General features: G+C 46.9%; 1 protein-coding gene across 2 annotated transcripts in view; it reads left to right on the top strand.

Annotated features, from left to right (window-relative positions):
* The first annotated feature begins 3,861 nt into the window (after positions 1–3,861).
* Positions 3,862–24,498, top strand: part of PRKCB (protein kinase C beta) — a 235,831-nt gene continuing 215,194 nt past the window's right edge. For both annotated transcript variants that reach the window (XM_065412808.1, XM_065412807.1), the window contains exons 1-2: positions 3,862–4,031; positions 4,919–4,950. In XM_065412808.1, the coding sequence (XP_065268880.1) occupies positions 3,862–4,031; positions 4,919–4,950 (202 nt within the window). The remainder of the gene's footprint in view (positions 4,032–4,918; positions 4,951–24,498) is intronic.

Here is a 24,498-nt window from a genome sequence, read left to right as displayed (position 1 = left end):
GGAGGCTCTGCTGTAGTTCAACTACAAGTTATTGGGCTCTGGAGAGCAACCCCTGGATGAGTCCTGTGTTATGATCATAACGATCCCTTCTGTCTTTACAATCCACGAATCTATTAATTCTGTTTCTGGCAGCTCACCTCCAATGCTCCTTATGGACACTCAGAAGAACTTTGTTATTTAGCTCCCTTTATCATCACGTCCTGGTCTAACTCCAATTTCTTCCAGCAAAGCGTTTCTTGTGAACAAGATACAGTAACACAGCTCAGTCACTCAGCTCTTTCATTTCCTGGGAGCTGGCCCTTCTCCATGTGGTGTGAAGAAGAGTTCCCTTCCTAAGGATATGAATCATACCTCCAACTGAGTCTTCTCCTCATCCCTGCTGTCTCACAGCTCTCCCCACTGCTGCTTGGATTTGTGGGGGGACGGTGGGGTCTAGGAGTGAGTCTGACTCTCTGTGAGTCCATGGGGTAAGGAAATCCTGTGTGCCTTGTTTTCCCTGTCTGAAAAATGGGGATAGCACTTACCTACCTCTCAGGAGTGTTGTGAGCATTAAGCATATATTCTCTGTGAAATACTTGGAGATCCTTGGAGAAGAGAGGAGCGATAGTGCAGCAGGAGCAAAATGTCTGAAATATTTTGTATGTTGCTTATTTTCATGTTCAGTATCTTGCCCTTCTTGGCTGGCAGAAGTCATGGTCTTTTTCAGAGGAATTTTTGGTTCAATCCTGTCTGCAGTTATTTCTAAATATTTTGTGAAAAGTTCCAAGTAAAGTTCCTTTAATCACCACAAGCGATCAGAACCTCATGCTCAAAAGTCAGGACTCCCTGCAGCATATGCTGGGAGTTCTGACTTAGCAAGATGAGCATCACTTGCTGAATCACTGATACTGCTTTCTGCAGCACCCTGTGCTTTCTTGGGAAGGCTCTCGTTCATCTTAGGTTATGACCAAAATCTCAGTGCAAGGTGGTATGGCTGCAGCCATTTATTTTTTCCTTCTTCAAAGTAAGATCACTTGCCAAATTGTTTTAAAATAAGGAGGCATCAGGTGTTAGTAACAAGTCTGGGTGTTCACAGAAAGAACTTGTCAGCAGAGTTGTCTCTAAATAGGATATCTTTCAAAGCCTTTGATGAAGTGTTGCAGCTTTCTGCCAAAATTATTTATTATTATAATTTATTAGTATTAGTGTTCCTGAAGATTGGTGCAAGTCTATCCAGGTCCCAGTACATAAGAAAGGAAGCATCCATGAATGTGGGAACATCAAGGGCTAAAGCTTTTGTTGCATGGGATGAAGATACTGCAGCATTTCCAGGGTATTAGGATTAGGTTTATGTTGTTTTCACGTCTTGTTTATTCTGGAAAAAAAACAAACAAAAGGAAACCATCACATGATGGATTTCATAGACAAAAAATATTAAACCTCCTTAATATTAATAGAAATATTCCCATTATTGATTTAAAAGTCAATTAAAACAAGTTTGTGTGTGGATTTAGACCTTACCCTGCACTATTTTCAACCCAACATTGCAATATTGGGCTGGTGCATGAGAATCAGAAAATAAAACTGACTAGGCACTAAATCTGTTTTCATTGTCCAGGATCAGGGATGTGCAAAAAATAAAATAATATGCATGGCATATGAGATTTTAAAAATCCTTTCACTTTAAGTATCTGGGGTATTTTTAGTAAATTGGATACAATAATTGTTTAAATTATGTGATTAAAAAACAAACAAACCTGACAGTGCCTCTCAGCTAATTGGCTCTGGAGTCCTCCTCCCTCCCCCGAATAAACCGGACATGTGAGAACAACATAAACAAGTCTTCAGCCTGCCTGACCTTACTCATGGTATCTAATGCTTCATTCCTGCTCTCTGAGCGGATTCCTGCACACCTCTGGGCAAGGCACAGAGGCAGGGGTTTGCCCACAGAATCCAGCTGCAGGTTTGGGGCTTAAATTTCCCCCTCTCTGAGCCACTCCTGACCTCAGTCTGGGATACCCCATTCACATGACATCTGATCTCCCCACGATTGCAGTTCAGTTGCAGGAGATCAAACTAGGTCATGATGGTCTCCTCTGGCCCTTTAACTCTATGAAATCTCAGGGAAGTAAAATTTACTCTGGATATTTTCTGTACAAGACTGACATGTCCCTTAATGGTTTAAAGAAGGGATTTCCATATTACATTATTTATTTATTTTATTATGTACATGGATTGCAGTAACTCCGAGTTTGTGTTCATCCCCGATGATTACTGTGGTGGTTGTGAAGATGAGGTAGGTTGTGTTTTCTTGCCCTCCTTGAGTATTTATATAATGGGAGTGCACAGTTGTTTGTGTGTCATTTCATGAATGGTAAATAAAAGGAAGTACACTTGGCTCTAGATCTGTCATGCTTAATAGATACTGGAGAGAGACTCCTTAGGGATGTGGGGCTTTTCTCCAGGAAGAGAAAGAGGAAATGAGATTTGTTAATAACTCTGGTAATTGTTTTCCTTTCCTTTTTAAAAAAATAACAGGAGTACTTGTGGCACCTTAGAGACTAACAAATTTATTAGAGCATAAGCTTTCGTGGGCTACAACCCACTTCTTCGGATATGCATCCGAAGAAGTGGGTTGTAGCCCACGAAAGCTTATGCTCTAATAAATTTGTTAGTCTCTAAGGTGCCACAAGTACTCCTGTTATTTTTGCGGATACAGACTAACACGGCTGCTACTCTGAAACCTTTCCTTTTTAAAAGATTCCCCCCCCCATCTCAATAAGGGATCTGTCCGTCTATTCCTAATGCTCTTACTTACCTTTCCTTCTTGTGTCCCTAGTCAGCCACATTCTTCTTACAACCTGTGCTGGAGGGCAGGGCTCTTTCCTGACCCATGGGGGCTTCTGATGGGAAGGTTTCTCCCTGCACTAGGACCCTCCTTCTCCAGGCATGTCACCCCCTGGAATGTGACCCTCCGGGCAGCCACCTATCCAGCTCTCCCCTACAGGCCCCCTTGCCTGCCCTCAGATATGAGCCTGACAGTTGGGGTTGGGACTCAGTTATGCAAATGAAGGAGTTGATGGGCGGAGCTAGTGGCTCTGCAGAAGGTGCTGAGGGCATGGTATGCAAATGAAGGGTGGAGATGGGGGAGATATTTTGGTGGGGGCTCCCTATGCAAATGAAGAGGGGAGGGGGTGGGGCTTGCAGGGGGTGTTAAGGTTGCAGGAAGAGGGGGATGCTCTTTAACTGTTACCTGTGAAATATACAATTAAGAGAGGGATGGGCAGAGGTTGGGGCTCCCCAAAGGGTGTTGGGTGGTAGAGCTCTGGAAACAAGGAGAGGGTAGGCGGGGTCTAGGGCAGATATATGCAAATGAGGTTGTGGGAGCGATGCAAATTAGAAGTGTGTGGGCGAGTTTGCAGATAAAGTCGGGGGGGGTGCCCATCAGGGGGGTGGGCAGGGCTATGCAAATCAGGGCCAGGTGGGCGGGACTGGGAGCACTGCAGCTTTGACGCCGAGGACCAAGCTATGCAAATCAATCCGTGGTGGGAGGGGCTTGGGACGTGCCTATTGAAATAAGTGCAGTGGGCGGGGCTGGCAGACGGAGCTGGGGCACGTCGCGCAAGTAAGGGGGGAATCGGTGGGCGGAGCTAGGAGCAGCGCCGCTAGTGCAGGGGGAGCGGCTATGCAAATAAAGCTCCGGGGCGGGACTTAGCATGGAGATGAGCGGGCGGGCACTATGCAGATGAGTGGGCGGGGCGGACAGAGTCTCTCGCTCTCCCTTCCCAGCTGCAGCCAGAGGTGCCGGGCGGCTGCATCCGGCTCGCGCGCAGCATCCGCACCAGCTGCAGCTCGGGCTCCGCGGGCGAGCAGCAGCGCAGGATGGCGGAGCCGCCCGCCGCCCCCGGGTCGGAGGGCGAGGAGGGCCCGGTCCGCTTCGCCCGAAAGGGGGCCCTGAGGCAGAAGAACGTGCACGAGGTGAAGAACCACAAGTTCACGGCCCGGTTCTTCAAGCAGCCCACCTTCTGCAGCCACTGCACCGACTTCATCTGGTGAGTGCGCCCGGCCGGGGCCCCCGCAACGCGCCGGGACCTCTCCGTCATGCACCCTGGGGTGCACCGCTGGGACCCCTGCACGCAGCACCGGGGACCCCCTGCACCCCTCGGCATGCATTTCTAGGGACCCTCTCAGCCATGGAGCACTTCCTGCATCCCTTGGCGTGCACTGCCAGCCCCCTCTCTGCTGTGCTCCCTGCGGGGAGCCCTGTCAGCGCCCCCCACAACTGTGTATCCCGTGGGGGGACACCTGTATCCCCTGCATGCATTGCCAGGGACCCCTTGCCCCCCTTGGTTTATATGCTCTCCTAGGGATCTGTCTGTATGACTGTGCCCCCTTGTCCCCCCAGATAGACTCTGTATTCACCAGCTACCCCTGCCTCCCTGGGGCACCTCCTTTGTGCACCCCAGGGCATGCCCAGCTCCCTGGGACATTCACTCTGCTCCTCCCTGGCCCCTCACACAACAGCAAGTACCCAGATTTTACTGGGCACTCCCCCCCCCCCGCGCTATCAGCTGGTAAATTCACCCCCTGTAGCTGGGGAGCAAGACTGTTAAACTAGAGCCTCCCCTCTCCCCACATCTCTCCCCCACCCCCCGCTTTCCTGGTGCACCTAGCCTTTCCCCAGGGTTGTTTCTGCAGCATTGAACCAGCTGCTGGGCACTTCCGAGCCTGTCTCCCCAGGGGTGCGTTTGAATGTCCCTGCAGGGCAGCAGCTCGTTGGGAACAGGTTGCCAGCTGCTGTCACTCTGCTTCCAGCTCTAGATGGGAGGATCTGAGAGGTCTCACTGGGGAGGCTCAACCCAGGGAGAAGGGGTGGGGCGGGTTAGTGTGTGGGTTGATGCACTGGGGATGCTAATTGTGTGTGTCTTTCCCTTTGCAGGGGGTTTGGGAAGCAAGGATTCCAGTGTCAAGGTAGGTGCTTCACCTGTATTGCATTTCCGCTTGTTGTGTGTATGTGTCGGGGGGAGTCCCCTGCCACACAGGCCGGAGGGTGTGCGATCCCCGCCATGCTGTGCTGTGGGAGTTGCAAACAGGGGAATCTCTGGGCCTCTGATAGTGCATCTTTGAAGTTCTCAAATGTGGCTGGGAAAAGCCCTGTGGGAGCCTAGTGCTTGGGTTTTCATTGTGCTGATGTGAAGCCAGAGCAGCTCCCTGCCTGGTGGCTTATGCCCCGGGCTCTCGGAGTGGCCAGGGCTTCCCTTCAGGAGATGTGTGCAGAGCGTATAAGACAAGGCTGGGAGAAACAAAACCGAGAGCCCCCTCTGGTTAAGTAGCTTTAAGGTACTGACAGATACTGACAAAAGCCAGGAAGTGCGGGCGGATGGTGTGACTGGTGGGGAAGTGCAGTGACAGTGTGTCAGCCCAAACCCTCTGCTTCCCTTTTAGGTTATTTCTGTCTGTTGGGGGTGGTGTGGGGTGCTTAGTTGTTCCTTTTTGTTAATAACTTTCATTGATGACTTAATTAAAAGTGAGTTTCCCCGGCATGCTGCAGTGACTCTGGTCTCAGCTGTAGCTTTACTCAGACAGGATAGGAGGGGACTCTGCAGCACTGAGGGTGGGTGTTGCCTACACCTCCATCCAATGCAAGCACATTGACCTGAGGCTGACCGCTGCTGAGGAGTGTGTGCTGGGTGGAGAACAGACTTGCACTAGGTGGCTATTGCTACCCCTGCTAGTGGACTGACAGCAGGTGTTTATCGTTATTGTTGTTACACCTAGTGAGATCCTAGTCCGTGACAGGAGCTCCCGTGTTAGGCAATGTGCAAAGAGACTTACAGTCTAAGTAAATGATATCTCGGCCGATGTCCTTTTCCCCAGACATCCCCCTCCCCCCCAACAAGTCTCTCCCCCCTACAGTCAGGTGGCTATTAATGCAGAATATGTATTGGATAAAGGGGTGGCTTTGCTCTTGGAGCTATTCCAGCCTAGCATGTAAATTACCACTTCAGGAATATTGTTATTGAAAGGGGTGTGGGTTGTGGGTGGATGATGGAATCAGGAATCCAGTCAAAATTTATGCAGAAGGTACAGTCACAGTGAAGTAGCTTAGTCATTTCCCCCCTCCCCACTTAATATCTAAGGGATTGGTCAATGCTTTTAAACTGAGTGCTAGTCATGTTTCATCACTTGAAATACAAGTGAGGTCCAAGGAAAGCAGTGGAGATAGGTAAACTCACTTTTTATGTACATAACCTACTATCCAAACATGTGGCTCATTGCGAACTAGCTATCGGCTGTCTAGTTTTGGGATTCTTGTTAACTATGCAGCCCTGAAGCACTTGAAGGGCTGAGTTAAACTGCTTGGAAAATAAGGCTTTATAACAAACCAACGAACACCCCCCTTTAACTCTAGGGTTGTTATAATCAGAACTCTCCATGTTTTGATAATGCTGGGGATTTTTTGTGTTCAGGGATTTATGATGTGTCCTTATTACATGAAATCGGTTTAGCCTGATTTTATACTTGGTGGCTGGCAGTTGTCACTTTATTTTTGATCTTTTTGCAGGGAAATACTTAAATACATTTAAGTATCATACATGCATATACAGTGTAACTAGGTATTGGCTGAGGCAGTTTGGTTCAGATCTGCATCAGGTTGGAGTCTTATTTGAAGTCCAATCAGGGCTGTGATTTATATTTTTAATGGCACTGAAATCTTGTCCCCAAATATCCATTTTGACTGGTGGCTTTCTCTCAAGATCAGCCATTTTGCATGAGACTGAAGGCTCTGTGGAATGAAATCTCACAAGAACAGATAGTCTTGGCAGACTTCATCTGCATCAGAACTGGAAAATGAGCTCCATCAGACTTTGGAAGTGACACAGAAACAAAACTCGAGGCATGAGATCACTGTCTCGAGATTTGAACCCAATCTGACACCTGTCTCTACAACACCTCTGGAAGCCAGGGAATTTTAGAGGAGAGGTTTTATTATGGCCCATTTCTGGACTATAACAAAGGTTGCAAAATACTGCAATAAGCCTAGTTCTAGTGTCCAAATACACTTGATGGGATCACTGCAGAAACTCTCCGAGATGCCAGGGTTCTGGAGATCATTCCCAATAAAATCTACTTGTAAGAGCCTAAATCATGCTGCCTTTCACTCAGAGGTGCATAACATCTGCCACATATGTGACGGGTCTGTCTGTCTTAAACTAGCAAAACCAAAGAAACTCAGAGCTCAGACTAAAGGCCTGGGCTGACGTTGTAGCTTTCGTGCCTGCTTTTCTCTGCGTGCCAGAAAGTCGTAGTGGTGGGAGTCAAGGTCAGTGTCTCGCCAGGGATCTGTAGCCTTCGCTCTGAGGATTCGTATTTGATTTTAGAGTCACTCATCAGGTTACTCCGGTGGCGTGTTTTGTGGCTTAGCCTTGCATAGGGTGACCAGATGTCCTGATTTTATAGGGAGAGTCCTGATATTTGGGGCTTTTTCTTATATAGGCTCCTATTACCCCTCCCCCCCCCCACCTCTGTCCAGATTTTTCACACTTGCTGTCTGGTCACCCTGGCCTTGCAGCAAGTGCTTCTCCCTCACCCCACCCCACCCCACCCATGGCATGTGTCATACCCAGCAGCGAGGTCGAGTTTACCCATTTCTCATTTGGGGAACATGGAGTTTAGGTTAGGTTCATTTACCCACTTCATTTTGCACCACTACACCACTGGCTAAGCCCCTGTGCTACCCGCGGAATGTTAGTGTTTCTGCTGTGAGCAGTAGCCTGGTCAAAAGTGTCCATCGAATTATAACATAATTGAGAGTCAAAATCTAATAGAAAAGAGTCAGCTTGGACCATCCGCCGTTAATGCAGAATCTCTTTCCTGCTATGTAACGTCTAGTGCTCTGCTGCATCCTGATTCCTACCTGTGATGCTCAGCAGCAGACAAATTTTAAGGTTTTATAGTCTCTTTTGGAGCCATTTGGAAGTATTGACCAAACCTGTAATGGAGCACTTGCTCCAAGGTTTAAGCTGTATGGTTGTAACATACAGTGTGGGGTCAGCCAACAGGGTACCTAAAAAGACTCTCTCAGAGTTGCAAACGCACCGCAACTGACCATCAAATGTTGCAAACAAACCCTCCCCCCACCCTACAAACTCCTAGGTGGGACCTCCAAAACATCTGGGGGATGTCTGCATTGCACTGCGTTTGCAGCTCTGAGTCTCGGAGCCTGGCTCAATTGACTCAGGCTGGGGCTGTGTGACGTTACTGCTCGGGCTGCAGCCCTGGCGCTCTAAAATCCAGCGAAGGGGGTGTATCACAGAGCTCAGGCTCCAGCCCAAGTGGGAACGTTTACACTGCTATTTCTAGCCCCTGGGCTCTGAGACTTGGTGCCATGGGTTTTTCTTCACATAAGTAATGCAGACGCACAAGTCATAAGAACATAACATAAGAACGGCCGTACCGGGTCAGACCAAAGGTCCATCCAGCCCAGTATCCTGTCTGCTGACAGTGGCCAATGCCAGGTGCCTCAGAGGGAGTGAACCTAACAGGCAATGATCAAGTGATCTCTCTCCTGCCATCCATCTCCACCCTCTGACAAACAGAGGCTAGGGACACCGTTCCTTACCCATCCTGGCTAATAGCCATTAATGGACTTAACCACCATGAATTTATCCAGTTCTCTTTTAAACGCTGTTATAGTCCTAGCCTTCACAACCTCCTCAGGTAAGGAGTTCCACAAGTTGACTGTGCGCTGCGTGAAGAAGAACTTCCTTGTATTTGTTTTAAACCTGCTGCCTATTAATCCTGTTGACTCAATAGGATTTAACCTCCTAAGTCACTTAGACATTCTTGAAAATCCCACCCCGGTCTGTAAAGGCTCCTCCTTGCCTTAATAAGCCACCCCCTGAGATATTTCAAGTTACGAGCATGCAGAAATCATTGTCTTGTATTCGAGTAGTACTTAGAGACTCCAAACAGATCACAGGCTTCACTTGGCAGGGCGCAGCATAAACATAAAATAGGCAGTGCCTGCCCGCAGATTGCTTCCCAAATCATGAAACTTCTATGGGATTTTAGTTTTTATGTCCCTTGGTAAAGTGTTTTGAGATCTGTGGATGATAAATCTTCTCGGAGGTAGTAGAATTAAACTTAATGATTAAACTGCTGAAACTTAGTAGCAGTGGAACTAATCTTTATCAGAGTCAAAACCTCTTCCACTATGTACACTAAGTTTAGAGAGACACAATCTATGTAGAATATTTTTAGGTTTGAGATTGAAGGCATAGAATAACTTGATGTGCCATCTGCCTTTAGATCACTGATCGTCCACAGAAAACTCCAGGAGGGGTTATAATTTCTCCCATGGCAGGAAGAAAGAACTGAGGATCCCAGGCCTAGAATCATAGGGGCCAGTCCCTTTCCCCCCAGAATTGATCTGTATTAAATCTTGATCATTCCCACCCTCTTACCTGTCAATCTGGTGCCAAATTGGTCATCTTGTTTCAGGAGGCTAGGACAGTACCTAACACTGGGGGTTTTGTTCATATTTGGCTCCTCCTCCAGTCAGGTGTCATAGGATACACAGTATTGGCTACTTCCACCTTTTCATGTTCTCTGTATGTATATATATTTCTTACTATATGTTCCATTCTATGCATCGGATGAAGTGGGTTGTAGCCCACGAAAGCTTATGCTCAAATAAATTTGTTAGTCTCTAAGATGCCACAAGTACTCCTGTTCTTTTTAATAAATGCATTATTTCTAAATGGAAGAAACTATCCATAATGCAATTCTCGTTGATGGTGAGAGGCCTTTCATATTCTGAAATTATTCCATATTGTATTGTTTTAGTATCAAGCACCAACTTTGACTCTATGAAGTTCTTTAACTTCATAAAGAATCTCCTGCAGTAGATGAGAACTGAAGGGCAGTTCACGTCTATCGTATTCTATCTGGGTCTCATCTTGTCGGTGGACATGCATTGGGGCTTCATTGTGCTAGCGGCCTGGAGTAGAAAACCCTGTCCCAAAGAGTTGGCAGTCTTAGCCGACAAGACAAACGCAGGGTTGGAGAAAGGAAGGACTGTTATTCCCCTCTTACAGATGGGGAACTGAGACCCAGAGGAATTCAGTGACTTTTCCAAGTCAAATAGAGTTGAGGCAGAATCAGGAGTTTAATCTAGATCTCCTGATTCCTAGTCCAGAGTCTTCACCACAAACCCATCCTTTCCATCAGCATAGCTGCTGAGCGGTTGCTGTGATTAAGGGCTAAAATGTGGAGAACTTAGTTCTTTATTCTGACTTGGCTACAAGAAGTGGCCCTGCGTCTCTCTATTGCTGTGTCTAAGCACTTTGTTTTAGAAATCAATCCTGTCTTAGATGAAATAAAATACTTGATTTTATATAAGTGTCTGATCTGTCATTTGGAATCTGTCGTTTGTCACTTATTACTTCGTCATTGTCGTAGGCCTTCCAGTCGGGATCTCTATCCCTTGTGCCCTTAGGAATAGCTTTCTCGTATGTGAGATGTCCATGCCAGAACGAGTTTCCATTTAGTTCTGTTTCCTTTCTCGTAGGTCTAGGTGCCTTACAATAAACTGCTGTTGAGGTTTTAAGAGTTTCCATTTATTCAATACAAATTCAAGTCAGGTTTAATAATTTTCCCAACTATTTTTATTCCATTGTTTAGGAGACTTCAGGAAACTTGACTGAAGTATGTGTTTCCCATTTCTAAACTGCTTTCTCCTGCCTGTACCTGCTTAAATAGGCGTTCGTTTGTGCCCTGCTTTCTTTCTGGGGCATCTACAATAATTAGCTTATTAATTACTGTGACTTTCTATATTAAGTTTGGGGAGACTGACTGGTAGTCATTTGAATGATTAAGATACCATGAATTCCACACTAATTGCTGGTCTCTCTCACATGTACCTTAAAGTTATTGAGCAACTTCTCCCTTCAGATAGAAGTATTGAATTCTGTCACCCAATCCCAGCTTCTGGCAAACAGGGGATGGATCACTTGATGATTACCTCTCTGTTCATTCCCTTTGGGGCACCTGCCATTGGCCACTGTCAGAGGACAGGATACTGGGCTTGGTGGAGCTTTGGTCTGACCCAGTCTGGCCGTTCTTATGTTCTTAAGAATCAAGGGCGGCTCTATGTATTTTGCTGCCCAAGCACGGCAGTGAGGCAGCTTTGGCGGCGCGCCTGTGGGAGGTCCGCTGGTAACGCGGATTCGGCAGCATGCCTGCAGGAGGTCTGCCGGTCCCGCGGCTTCGGCGTACTCGCCGCCGAAGCCGTGGGACCGGCGGACCTCCCGCAGGCATGCCGCCGAAGGCAGCCTGACTGCTGCCCTCACGGTGACCGGCAGGCCTCCCCCCGCGGCTTGCCGCCCCAGGCACACGGTTGGTGCGCTGGTGCCTGGAGCCGCCCCTGTTAAGAATACATCTTTCATTAGCCAGTAGGAGTCTTGCATACATGCTGTATCTAAGAACAGATCTTGGCCCATAGAGTCTTATGAGCTAATGATAACACTCAATGTATGTTGAGAAATAGAAATATTGGAAAAATGTAGTTGTCACTGGGGGACTGTGGATGTGTTTGGAGCTGCCGGAGATGAACAAAGTTCAGCATGCAACGCTTATGTATAAGCGAAGAAAAGACACAGATGGAACTCTTTGAGTGTCATAATGATCTGTCGTCCCTGAAAGGTATGAAAGCTTTAATGTGGCCTTGAGTGTGGCTTTTTTTTTTTTTTTTTTTTTTAGTACTTTGAGTTCCCTCTGCTTCTTACAAAGTTCTAAAATGGATTTCTTTCCATGCTGTGAGAACCGTGTAGAGCAGAGACGCGGGTGGGGTGGGGGGGAAATGAGCTTACCCTTGGTTTATTGACCAAGTGAGACAATCCTGTATGGCCTTTAATGGTCAGTGGCATTGCCTTCTGGGGATTCCTAACTGAATGTTTTGATAGTGGTAACGTTAAGCGCATTGATGGAGGTAGCGGTAGACTGCAGCCTGGGAGCTCTGATCTGCAAGTGGCTGATATTAGGCTCCTTTTTTTTATTTATTTTTTTATTTTATTATTTAAAAAAAATTTTTTTTTGGCTAATGGCAGGTGTATTTAGGCATCTAAGTTTAGGGTCTTCTTTTTGAAAATTTTGGCCAAGGGTTTTCCGGTGGGATGGGTTCTGCTGGTGAAGCCAAGCTTCTCTTCTAATGATCGATCGCCTGCTCATCTCAAGCAAGGCAAAGGTGTCTGTGCCTTGCTGAGGACAATGAGTCCCTGCCCCTTTATTGGAGTTGCTAGGCCCTACCATAGCACAAATAACTGTGTGGAGATGGAAAAACCAGGTACCTTTGTAGAACTAACCTGTAATCAGGCTTTACGGAAATTACCTTCTTACTATAGAAACTTGAGAGTAAGATCTTCATTCCTTTTCAATTAAATAAAACAAAACACCTGATGCTGGGAAAAAGGGCTGGTTTGAAAGCCCTGGAGAACAAAGTCTCTGTTTATCCCGAGAACTCATATAGCCTGAGCAGTGGCAGTCTTTCTTTCTCCACATCTGTTTAGCTAACGTGCCTCAATTCTGGCTCAAAGGGAACTGTTGGTTCCCATGGCCCATTCAATCCTTGGCACCTCTGCTGAGACTGCTAACAGGAGTGCCAGTGGCTCTGGAATGAAGGCATGTGTCCTATAGGAACTGGACTTGCTAACAGCTGTTTTGTTGCCAGCCAACATGGAGCCATGTTTCTGTGTCTGCTGATCCAGGCAAGAATCAAACCACTGCCCTATAGGTGAAGAGCCGGGCAGTGGGACTCTCACTTACACGTGGATGTGAAATAACTTGCTCCTGTTACTGCTTGCGGCCTTTTGAATGTACCTAGCAATTGGGAAGGATTTTGGAAAGAAGAATCTTGATTCTTTTAAAAACAACAACGTGCCTTATTTACTGTTGGAGGCTTATCTCACATGCAGCAATTTTTTGTATTTCTTTGTGACTTTATCTGACTCTATAATTAGGCTGGCTGAGGTGTGTTCACCAAGTATTTCATTTAGACTGAAGTTTGGAAATAAAATATTCACTCGTCTTACAATTCAGCTTTCTCATTTGGCTTCAGTTTTCAAACTCAACACTTGGTTCAAAACATAAGCCGGAGAAGGCACCGTAGGATTTAATTAGAGAGAAATATCTGCCTTTAAAACCCACCCTTTCCTTCCCCCCACTCCTTTGCTGCCCTCCAAACGGAAGTGAAACCCGTAATACATTCTAAAGTTGCAAATCATTCCGATGCTACATTCTGTCTTGTTTCTATCATAATTCGCTCCATGTAGCTACTCAAAATGTGGTTTGTTTTATTTCTCACTTGCAGTCAATAAAGACAAACTCCAATCATTCAGAGTTGTCTCAAAACTAGTAATTTAGTGGTATACTGGAGAAATGTTAGTGATCATACAGACTAATTAAAATGGTACTACAATTACTTTTGCAACACAAATTATGTTGTTTATGTAACGCTGCAAAAATTGGAAACATCATTTTGAAGAATGTTTGGATGCCTCTGGGGTGGAACAATTCTTAATATACTTTAATATTGCAACAAGGAAGTGTGCTTGCATACAAGGAACCCAATTCTTTTTGCTGCTAGAACTGGTGCAGTTGAGCAGGTAGAAATAGAAAGGGGAAGTTGGTTTAGTCCTCTGTTTGCTTCTCCAGATGGTTAGTTTTGCAGAATTTTGATTAAAAATGTTTGACAGACACACAAAAGAAGATGCATTCTCTGAATTTAGGTTGAGTAGTGAGGCCTCCTCCAAAGTCTGCTTTAAAACAGGAGGCAAGTGGTGATGGTTCCTTCTAATTCTCCCCTATCTTGCTCTGGATTCCCCCTGCCCCCCCATAATTGCCTTCAAGGTTCATTAGCATGTTTTGGAGTTGGGAGGGAATTCTGGAACTTCAAGAATCTGCAGATGACTTGTAGAAATGTTCAGTTTGTTGCAGCATATATCACTTGGGTACATTAAGAGGCTGTGACTTAATTAGCACCTTTCTTCTTACAAGTGCACAAAAATCCATTAAGTTCATCAGGGAAATCTATTTTTTCCCCATTGCAATTAACGTCGATGGATTTTCCTTTCTAGTCTCCTGAGAAAGGATAGCTGCCACCTTTTTAAAAAAAAAAAAAATTTTTTTTAGCTACAGTAATCGGGTACTCCTGTTAGGGGCAGTAATGGGTCCTGACGTGAAGCCCACTGAATATCATCTGTGTCTTTGCCTCCTGCTGCTCCATCTGGGTAGGGGTATTTTCCCATCCCCAGTAGCTGAGTATGACAACTAGGTTTATGATTAAATTCTTCTACAGTAACGAATTCTGGTGGAAGAATAATCCAATGTTTGGGCCTAAATGAGACCTTGATAAACAAATATTTGAAGAATAGGGTGTTTTTCCTTCCGTCTCAAGGTTTGAGATGTTTGTGCCCCAGTCCCCTTTTCCTCTCAGAGCTGGTCAGTTTTCTGACTAACCGACTTCTTGTCAGAAAAATACAAATGTGTTGAAACCAAAACTCTCTTTGAGGGAAAGGGTCCGTTTTGATGAAACTCTCCTCAGGAAACATTTCTCAATTCCAGGATGGAATATCAAGCGAGATGCCGCCAGAGCCTGGTGGTTAGAGGACTCACCGGCATGTGAGAGGCTTAGGTTCAAGTCCCTGTTCGGAATCTGCTTCCAGTTCCTGCTTCAAATCGGTTGGAGAAGGGCCTTGAAGCTGGGTCTCCCACATCCCAGTGAGTGCCCCAAGCCACCAGGCTGTTCTGCGGTGGGTGTCTCTCTTCCTCTGTGGTTTTTCAACCAGAATGGGAGAACTTTAGAAATCTCAAATTTTTGTGGGACAGAAAAACCATTTCACACCCAGCTCTGCTGCTCAGCATCATGTGATCATACAAACTCCTGCCATGTGTCAGGGACTGGGAGCAGGGACATGGAGTAGCAGCTTACTTCCTTTAGGGGTCAGTTTGTTTTCCCTTTTGAACAGGGAAAGCCAGAACCCTAGTCTCCAGGTGAGGTGAAGTTCATACTTCTGAAAACATGCATTTACACGGGCACAGCACCTGATCTTGGAAAAGTAGAGTTACATCTCTTTGCAAACACAGTTTTGCACTAGCTGTGGGTGCATGGCTTAACATTTAGTCATCCAATTTACTGTGCCAGGAAATCGAGTAGCTATAATCTGAGGCCCTGATCTTGCAATCTGATCTGGGTGGGTGGACCTTTATGACAGTGGAGGTCTGTGGGGCTCCACAAGGGTATAAGGGTTTACCTGTGTAGATCAGATGTCAGGATTGGTGCTTAATTGCAGATGTAGAAGTGGAGGCTGGGCCGTATGCCGCCTTAAAACCAGGCTCAAATTCTTTTGGGATCTTCATGGAAGTTAGAATTTGAAAAGATCCACTGGGGAATCTGGTCCAGTCTTGCCTTTCTCCCAGTCAGTCAGGGCAATATTGTTTTCTAATGTTTGGTCCAGCTCAACTTAAAATGCACATCACTTGTAAATGCTTAAAACTTGCACTGCAGATTTCTGGTTCACCTTTGAACTTAGGAGCTAATGAGGCATGTGCTCATTGTGACTAAAGTTAACTTTTAATTCTGTCCATCACTCTAGCTCAATGAGGGCTTGATCCATATGCGGAGCACTTAATTAAAAAGTGTACAGTCAAAAATAAAATGTTAATAGGCCGCCTCCTGTTCCTGCCTGCGGATCTGTGCAGTAATGAGAAGGGACATTTTGCTGGTGGTGGGTGGGATGGGATTGTGCCAAAGATAAATGTTTGGGTGTATTTCTCTGCAAAAGCCAGCTGTGAAAAGAATTAAAGTGTTTCACATTAACGTAAACACAGCTCTCGACCTGCCAAGGTCCAAACGTGGGACGGGAGCCTCTTAGACGTGTGACAGGGCTCCAGCGTGAGGGACAAAACAAAGCAGCAGTGGAGGCTGAGTGAAGTGCTGTGCAACTAATGCCTTCAGCCTGCCTTCCCGAATCACTAGTTTGGAAGTCAGTGAACTAGAGCAGTTTTAAAAAGGGGAATAACCAGCCTTGGTAGGAGAGAAGTAACTGTAGGTCTTGCATGCAACACGTTCCTCATTTGTTCATAAAATGCAAATGCAAGGCAGATTTACTCAGGAAATTGCGCTGGGCTGGCTCTTAGTGCAGGCAGGAGGAAAATTTCACTGCAAAAGTAGAACTTCTGAAGGTCACAAAGGGCTTTCTATTGTGTTACCGTCTGAGCTAATCTGGCCCCTGGTATGTCCTGATAGCTCCCAGAGAGGCACAGATGCTGTCAGGTTTCCTTCAGATCACTTAAGAGACTGACTTCTCTATTGTGTGCTCTGTGATAACCAGGCCAAGGAGAGGATAAGAATTCATCACAGAGCCTCTTCAGTGCAGCGTTGGCATCACAGCAGACAAAGCAAGCGAGGTAGATAATAGGTACATCTCAAATGTTGGGGTTGTGCTACCCCTGGATTTGTCAGAAATCTCCATTAGAGCCCCAAACCATTGTGCTCTTAAGAGCACAAGCTCTGTACTGACACACAAGGAACAGAATTCAGGTACTGCATGCAGTCCCTTGTTCTCTGGGACGGGAGCATCATGTCTCTATCTCTGGCATGTCTGAGGTTCCTTGTTACATTAGGGCAACAGTTAAAGGAAAGAGCTCCCCTCTCTTCACCACAGCAGCCGAGGGGGAGGAGAGGAAGCTGTGGGGGATGTAGTATACCTAAGCCAGGGAGATGCGTGTTATTGCTCCTCTGCTGTTGGAAGGGGACAGGGTGTCGTCTCCCATGTACCCCCTTGAGCCCTGCGTAGGGGCCATGGAGGTAGCTTGCTTAGCTCTGTGGTAAGGAAGAGTATGTCCTACCTCTCAACACCAACTCCCCGCAAGCCACGCTGCCTTTAGCTGACATTCAGGTCCGTCTCAATGGTTTTCCAAGTCAGCGATGGCTCTCTTCCCAAGGCAGACTAGACAGGGAACAGAGGAGATGGGGGCCAGGGTGGAGGAGGGATAGAGGGCAGAGAAGTAAAATGAATGGAGTTACTTTAAAAGTTCTCCAGACAGCAACCCTGTGAGTGAAGATTAAAATCCCTGCTCACAAATAGCTTCCCTGTGATGGGCCTGCACTGGCTCTCCAGTCTCATGGGGGCTAGCGTCAGGAAACATGCTGTGAACGCCGATGAGCCCACTGGTAAGCCAAGATTCTGCTAAGCTGGCGTGGAGAGCAGTTCTGAGACAGAACATGTGTGACTCCACCTGGCCTTGTCTTTATGTGCTGGAGCAGTCGGTTTCCCACAGACGCCCAGGGGCCTGAGCTGTTTGACTACTACAGATAGTGCCACAGGCGTACATGGCCCTGTACACTAGGCCAAACTGAGCCCTACAAATAGTCCTTGCCCTGGAGAGTAGGGGCTTAAAGACACAACTCCAGCCAGGGGAACTTTGCACTGGTTACACAGCCAAATCAAACGCTCTCTCCAGGAGAAAGCATGTGGTCCGGCAGCCATCGAGAACGTGCTTCTAGTTCTGTAATGCCAAGGATCAGGGGCTCATTGTACAAGGCGCTGCACAGCCAAGAAAATGCCAGCTTGTGCCCCAGAGAGCTTTACAAACTATAACTGCTTTACGGTACCTTGCTCCAAGGAGTCAAATATCAATGGGGGCCAGGTCACTCACAATACAGGCAGCCCCCGTCAGGACTCTAAACTCATGATTAAATATCATTTTCAAGAAGTAACTGGTAGGAATTGTGAATAGAAGTAGCTGCCGTCAGCGTGCTGTCAAATATTTGTACCTGTGCTCTTTGGGCCAGATCTTCAAATGGTGTAATTCTCCCTCGCTCAGTTAAAGTCAGTGGAGCTACAACAAAGGACGCCAGCTGAGGATCTGGCCCTTCCTCTTTAATCCTTCTGGAGGCCATTTCCCTGGATTTTTTTCTGTGCCCTGCACTCCTCACTCATTGACTGCGCTTCATGCTCAGCACCTGCCTTCCCCACATAACTTCTAACCCTATAAGAAGTATATATGACATTTCTATAGGAGAAGGATATTTCTGCATGCATGTGTCCCATAAAAAGCAGGTGTGGGGTGACTTAGAGTGAAGAACTTTGTTTTCCTTGGAGGTCAGTAGGAATCTGCAGGGCATCTGCCAGTGTAAAATGGATTGAGTAGATGTATGGTGCGGGGCAGAATGTCCTTTGGCTATCGGCGCTTCAGAGCTGGTGGGGTTGGCCCTTGTTAAAGGAAAGAAGGTGCTCCCTGCTACAGGACAGTTCCATGATAATCGTCCCTTTTCACCATCTTAGCTGATGAAACTGAATGCAGGCTGCAATTGATTTCTTGGTTGGGGAAGCTGTGCTGATACTTTAAACTTTTCTCTTGTTAAAAAACAGCCCTACAAAACATTGGTTTTTTGGATGTGGAACATCTGATGTCCTTGGGATTCATGTGCTTGGCTCATGTGCAATAAAATTAATTACTGCTGCTTATACGTTATCCATTTTTTATAAAGATAGGATTGTTTTTTAACTCCTTGTTGGGATGGTAGGAAGTTACTTCCACGTATCCCTGTTGGGTTAAGTCAGCAGGTGTGTCCTACAGTTTCTTAACTCTTTCAGTTGCTGACAGTGGCTGACCATATTGCTTCTGAAATGGAAAATGTGTTCCATGAAACAATGGCTGATGTAGCTGTATGGTTTCGCTGTGCAAATTCAGCTGTCAGTGCCCTTTTGCCTAGTATCTGTTTGCTGTCTGTGATGGGTATTGTCTATTGGCTGCACGCTGAACTGCAGTATATAAATCACTTCAGGACAGTTCTTCCTGCAGCTACTTTGTCTGCAGGATTTTTTTTTAACTCTCACTGTAAAATACAATTGTACTTAGCAGTTAGCGATGCAGCTCTTCCTTGTATTGTTAAAGCCCATTACCTTCTGCCCAGCTGCCCCATACTCAGTGTAGTACAGTCTTCTTTCCGGTATCTTTCTAAATAAATTGAAGGCAAAAAAAAAAAAAGGCAACTCAGTTTCCAAAAGCATGAGACTGCAGTCAGCAAATCTCGTATGAAAAGATGCTTCATCCAATTTCTGCTTGATGCATAGACTCTCCTGGAAAATGCTTTGGACTAAGTCACCGTACTGTCTGTTACTATTACTACCTCAGAGTATTGAGTTACTGGAATCAAATAGCGTAAGAGTATGGGAACTGGCCATGACACACATTGATAAACTAAAGTAGGTAGGGTGGTTAGTCAGACACTTTAATGTGTGCATGCTGGTCGGCTCCATGTGGATCATTTTTGACCCTAGGCTATAATCATGTCTATAAGTGAAATTGTTGGCTTTCAAGGGATTCAGATGGACTCGTTAGGCCACTGTTATGGCCACAACTCTCCCCATGGTGCTGAAAACTGTGCTGGGAGAGCAGGGAGAGAGTTCCTGGTGTTTCACGCGAGGCCTGTTTGAGTCCATATTTCCAGTTGGAGAGACCCGGGAGGGCACAAACTCTTTGTTTTAAGAGTTGTGGCTGAATTCCTCACCCTGAAGCTAACTTGTATTTATTTTAGTACCTTATGTGTTGGGGCTGTGTTTTATCTGTCTAAATACATATTGCCAATTAACTCTACTATGTGCATGCAGATGCCCTCCCTAATGCCCAGACCACCTGTGAACCTCCAAACCCAGCCTCCTGGGCAAGTAGATCTTGTTAGCGCCAAGCAGGATCTGAGAAGGGATTGATAGTTTCTGGAGCAGAGTTAGTGGCTCGGACAGAGGATGCTCTGCAAAGATGCCCAAGGAACAGTTCCCTTGGCGAGAACTTCAAGATATTTTGACTTGCTGGGAAAACCAAATTTCAGGAAGGGGGGGGGGGAGTTTATGATTATATACACCATGTACATATTCTGTTTGGGGCAGAGTGGGAATGCTACTTGCTTAAAGGGTAGTCTGCCTCTTCTCTGTGGGGACGAGCGACTTAAAATTCCAACGCTATTTTTCATAATCCTAGCGCTTGCCTTCTGAATTAGGCTGCTTGGATTTAGTCAGTTCCTGTGTAGCTAAAAAGATCACGATACTTGGATCATGGCTCTAAAGTGAGTGAGGTGTAAAACACCCCCCTGGCATGTTGTCATGATGTTAACTGATCGTGCTGGTGGCATTCTTATCGGTTTGTGTTGCATTTTAAAATAATACAACAGTAATAGCTTCACTTGCATAAAGAACAACGAAATACCTCTGAACAGTTAGAATATTTTAGGTGTTGACACTTCTAATACTCTGCTAAATGCATCTTCATGAACTCCAATCATAGCAGAAGAGTGAAGAAGTGAAGTGTTCAAGCGGAGCAAAACACTCTTCTTGGCTCTTGTGAATGGCTTAGTCTGACGCTCTTCAGTGGTACAAACTCTGAAGGTCATATCCAGTCTTGGGATTGTGCGGCCACCAACTCTTGCTATGCATCCGAAGAAGTGGGTTGTAGCCCACGAAAGCTTATGCTCTAATAAATTTGTTAGTCTCTAAGGTGCCACAAGTACTCCTGTTGTTTTTGCGGATACAGACTAACACGGCTGCTACTCTGAAACAACTCTTGCTAGTGGCTGCTCTGACGATTTTTCCTAAGGTACTTAATTAACTTTAGGAAAAACAAATCAATATGCACATAGAGACGTCCCAATCATTGTAATGTATTTATGTGGGAGGAAGCTGGTAGGATGTAGAGCTCCCCATTCAGCGCACAAGGACTTTGTTCCTATTCTTGTGCTCGGAGCGTGTCAAGGAGCAGGAGCCCCTCACCCTGCCGGGGAGCTGCCAAGCCCAGCAGCCGCCCGGAGCCATTGAGCTGTTGTGGTACCTACAGCGAGCGTGGCCCCAGTAGGGGGAAACGCCGACCCATCTCTCTGTCCCTGCTGCCTGTGGACCTTCAGCGAGAGTCTGTCCCAAGAAAGGTGGGTGGGGAACTCACCGGCTGCCTCTGGAGTCCCAGGATCCCCATGCCTGGTTGGGCGGGAGTGGGGAAGCTGCCTAGGCAAGTGCCCCAGTGGCCGAACGCCGCAGCCACCTCCAGTGCTGTGCACACCAGCCCCAGCTATCTCCAGAGGCGCTGCCTGGAGCCCCCAAGGAGGCAGTGTGGTGCAGGACACTTCTCCCTGCTGGCAGTGCCAGTGCAAACACTGAGGCAGTGCGCCTCGCTGCCTTTGATAACCGCTATTCAGGCGCAATAGCTGAGTGCTGCAGGGAGGGGCTGCTGCTTTGCTCTCCCAATCTCCGCCCGTGCTTGGGAGGCTGCCGCATGCGGCCATGGTGGCTGCATTTGAGAAACGCTGTGCTGAAGCACTGCACAGTCCTCACTTACTACTTTTGCCTGCAGATCTGTTGCCCTTTATTGATGGATTGGTGGACAGGCATTCTTCAGAGATCATTACATCTTGGCACTTCATTTGCCTGGGTTAATTACGCTTCCCATGTAAGCAAAACGGTAGTGCTGTCAAGGTCATGAAACTTGCACATTCCATGCCTGCTCTGAAGAAGCTGGTGAATTCATTTGAGCTTTTTTAAGCAGTGTGTTTTTGTTTGTTTGCACTAACCCAAGGAAAAGCATTAGTTTTTGAAACCTGAAAATCCTGCAGAACTCTATTAGAATATCAGGGTTGGAAGGGACCTCAGGAGGTCATCTAGTCCAACCCCCGGTCAAAGCAGGACCAGTCCCCAGACAGATTTTTGCCCCAGATCCCTAAATGGCCCCCTCAAGGATTGAACTCACAACCCTGGGTTTAGCCGGCCAATGCTCAAACCACTGAGCTATCCCTCCCCCCATAAATGGGAGGGATATTAACTCATGGCGTAACCAATAGGAGAGAACAATAGGAGTCTTAGCCAAACAAATAATATCACACCCTCCCTCCTGGACCTGGTGAAAGAGAGAAATAGATCTTTGCCTCCTGACATTAGGAACTACAGTTGCTCTGATGCCGCGGTGATGAGCTCTCGATAAGAACTTGTATATGAAGAACCATTTCCGGATTCTTGCCACTTCGAACCTAGGCCTATTAAACTAGACCCTTCCCCTCCCAGCTGCTGGTATTTACTGTTGAACAGCACCCAGAGTGCCTGGTGCGGGTTGGAGCACTTTTACGTTTAATACTTCTAGGTCAATGTATTGTGACTTCTCCCCATATTCCTGCTCAGTTTAGAACAATCCTCGAGAGTCAGTTGTTATTACTGATTGGCACAATGAGCTGTAATGACGTGGAGAGGCAGAAACCAGTAAGGTGGTGGAACTGCAGTAATAATGTTATAATCAAGGTTATTAATAACTTTAAGCTTAATTTGACACGCATCTGCTCCAACTTGCCCATGTGCTGCTCCTTCAGGAAAACCATGTTTTAAGGGGGAGAATCTGGCATATATTGAATAAAGAGCTTGAGATCAGGAGAGCTGGCTACAATTTTCCCATCAAAGGTTTTTCAACAAAAAATAGCATATTTTTTTCTGAGCAAAACTTTAATAGGAAAAATTATTTAATTGAAAATGTTTAGGGTTGTGTGTGTGTGTGAGAGAGAGAGAGAGAAAAATGGGAAAAGAAAAAAGAGGTTTTAAAACCTCAAAACTTCTTTGGGTTTTTCATCAAAGTTCAAACTTTCATGGGAAATATTGAAAACATTAGAGTTTTTTTCAAATTCTCCATGGAAAACAATTGATAGTAATTTTTGAACAGTTCTAGAGATCTGTTTTAAATGAAAAGTGAAAGTGGAAATCCGTTCCAATGCCATCTCAAATAGCTCATTCTGTTAACTTCCCATGTCTATTCATTTGTCTCTGGGATGGGAAGGTTCCTCAGGATTAAAGTCTCCTGGAAGTCAGACTTGCAGTTTTTAACCTGCATATTGTTGCAGAAAAGTAAAACCGAATCAAACCCTCCACAATGCCATAGTGAGAACCTGCCTCTAGGCTTCCTTTAGGGGCTTCCCCTGCAGTCAAACATCGGTTTTGGCCTGTCAGAGTTTCTCTCCCAGTTAGCTGCCTCACTGCAGCTGCCAGAGATGATCAGCTGGAATTCTTAACCCTGCATGTTCCCAGCAGCCCAGGTAGTTCTTGCCTTCCTGTGGGACATGGCAGTGGCTATCAAAGGCTGAAATAAAATGCAATCAGGGGTTTTAGTTCCTCTGATAAAACTTCTGTTTTTTTTTTTTTTTTTTTGTCCAGCCCCTTTCCCTCCAAGACGCTCTGTAGCAGCTGTGGTGTTTCAAATGCAAACTCTATTTCTGTAGCGGAAACAGAGCTCCTGTCAGACCTCACTTCTTATACAGTGGGTGAAATCCTGGCCCCATTGAAGTCAATGACAAGTTTGCCATTGACTTGAATGGGGCCAGGATACCCATGTGTCTTGGGACCTGGGTCCTCCAGATTCTCTTACCCACACCCACACCCGTCAGCTCTAAGAACAGAGGCTGGTGGGTTGCTATGGGGAAAGCGTTGGGTTCCATTAGTGCTACGTGTAGCAGTGATTCCCCAGTCAGTGACTAGGTCTGTACACTGGGTATGTCTACAGTGCAGTCAGGAGGTGGCTTGCAGCTCGTCTATGCATACCTGAGCTAGCTTTGGTCTAGCACAGGGGTGGGCAAACTTTTTGGCCTGAGGGCCACATTGGGGTTCCGAAACTGTATGGAGGGCCGGGTAGGGAAGGCTGTGCCTCCCCAAACAGCCTGGCCCCCGCCGCCTATCCGCCCCCTCCCACTTCCCGCCCCCCTGACTGCCCCACTCAGAACCCCTGACCCATCCAACCCCCCTGCTCCTTGTCCCCTGACCGCCCCCCCGGGGCCTGCGCCGCCCGGCCGGAGCAAGCCAGGCCGCCATGCTGCCCAGCAGGAGCTCACCGCCCAGAGTGCAGGTGGCACAGTGATCTGAGGCTGCAGGGGAGGGGGGACAGCAGGGGAGGGATTGGGGGAGCTCAAGGGCCAGGCAGGATGTTCCCGCCGGCCGGATGTGGCCTGCGGGCCGTAGTTTGCCCACCTCTGGTCTAGCAAGTGCACTAACAATAGCAGTGAAGCGGCGGCAGCACAGGCTAGCCACCCGCGGACCCTCCCAGAGTTGTGGGCAGGTTTGTACTCGAGGGGCCAACCTGTGCCTCTCCCCATGCTGCCGCAGCTTCACTGCTGTTTTTAGCAAGCTTGCTCGAAGTAGCTCACATACGCATACGTGAAGTGTAATCGCACCTCCTTACTGCAGCGTAGAAATAGCTGTTCTATCCAGTCCCCAGGAGACTAGTGCCTCTGAGCAGTATTTGGGGGGCCAGGTTTGTTTTGGAGTGATTTGCTTTCTAAATCTGTAGTACGTCCCTGCGTCCTGTCCCTGCACGCAGTCCATGGCTGGAGTTAAGGAGTTGAGAATCCCACACCGAGCTACTGGGGCCAAGGGAACACGTTGTCCTCTGCAGTTTTCAAGCTTCGCAGGTTTTCTAGCCCCATTAACTGCACCTGCAGAGGCC

This window comes from Emys orbicularis, chromosome 10, assembly GCF_028017835.1.
Source record: "Emys orbicularis isolate rEmyOrb1 chromosome 10, rEmyOrb1.hap1, whole genome shotgun sequence".
Taxonomy (NCBI): domain Eukaryota; kingdom Metazoa; phylum Chordata; order Testudines; family Emydidae; genus Emys; species Emys orbicularis.
The sequence above is the reverse complement of the archived record's forward strand: the minus strand, read 5'-3'. Positions and strand labels throughout refer to the sequence as shown.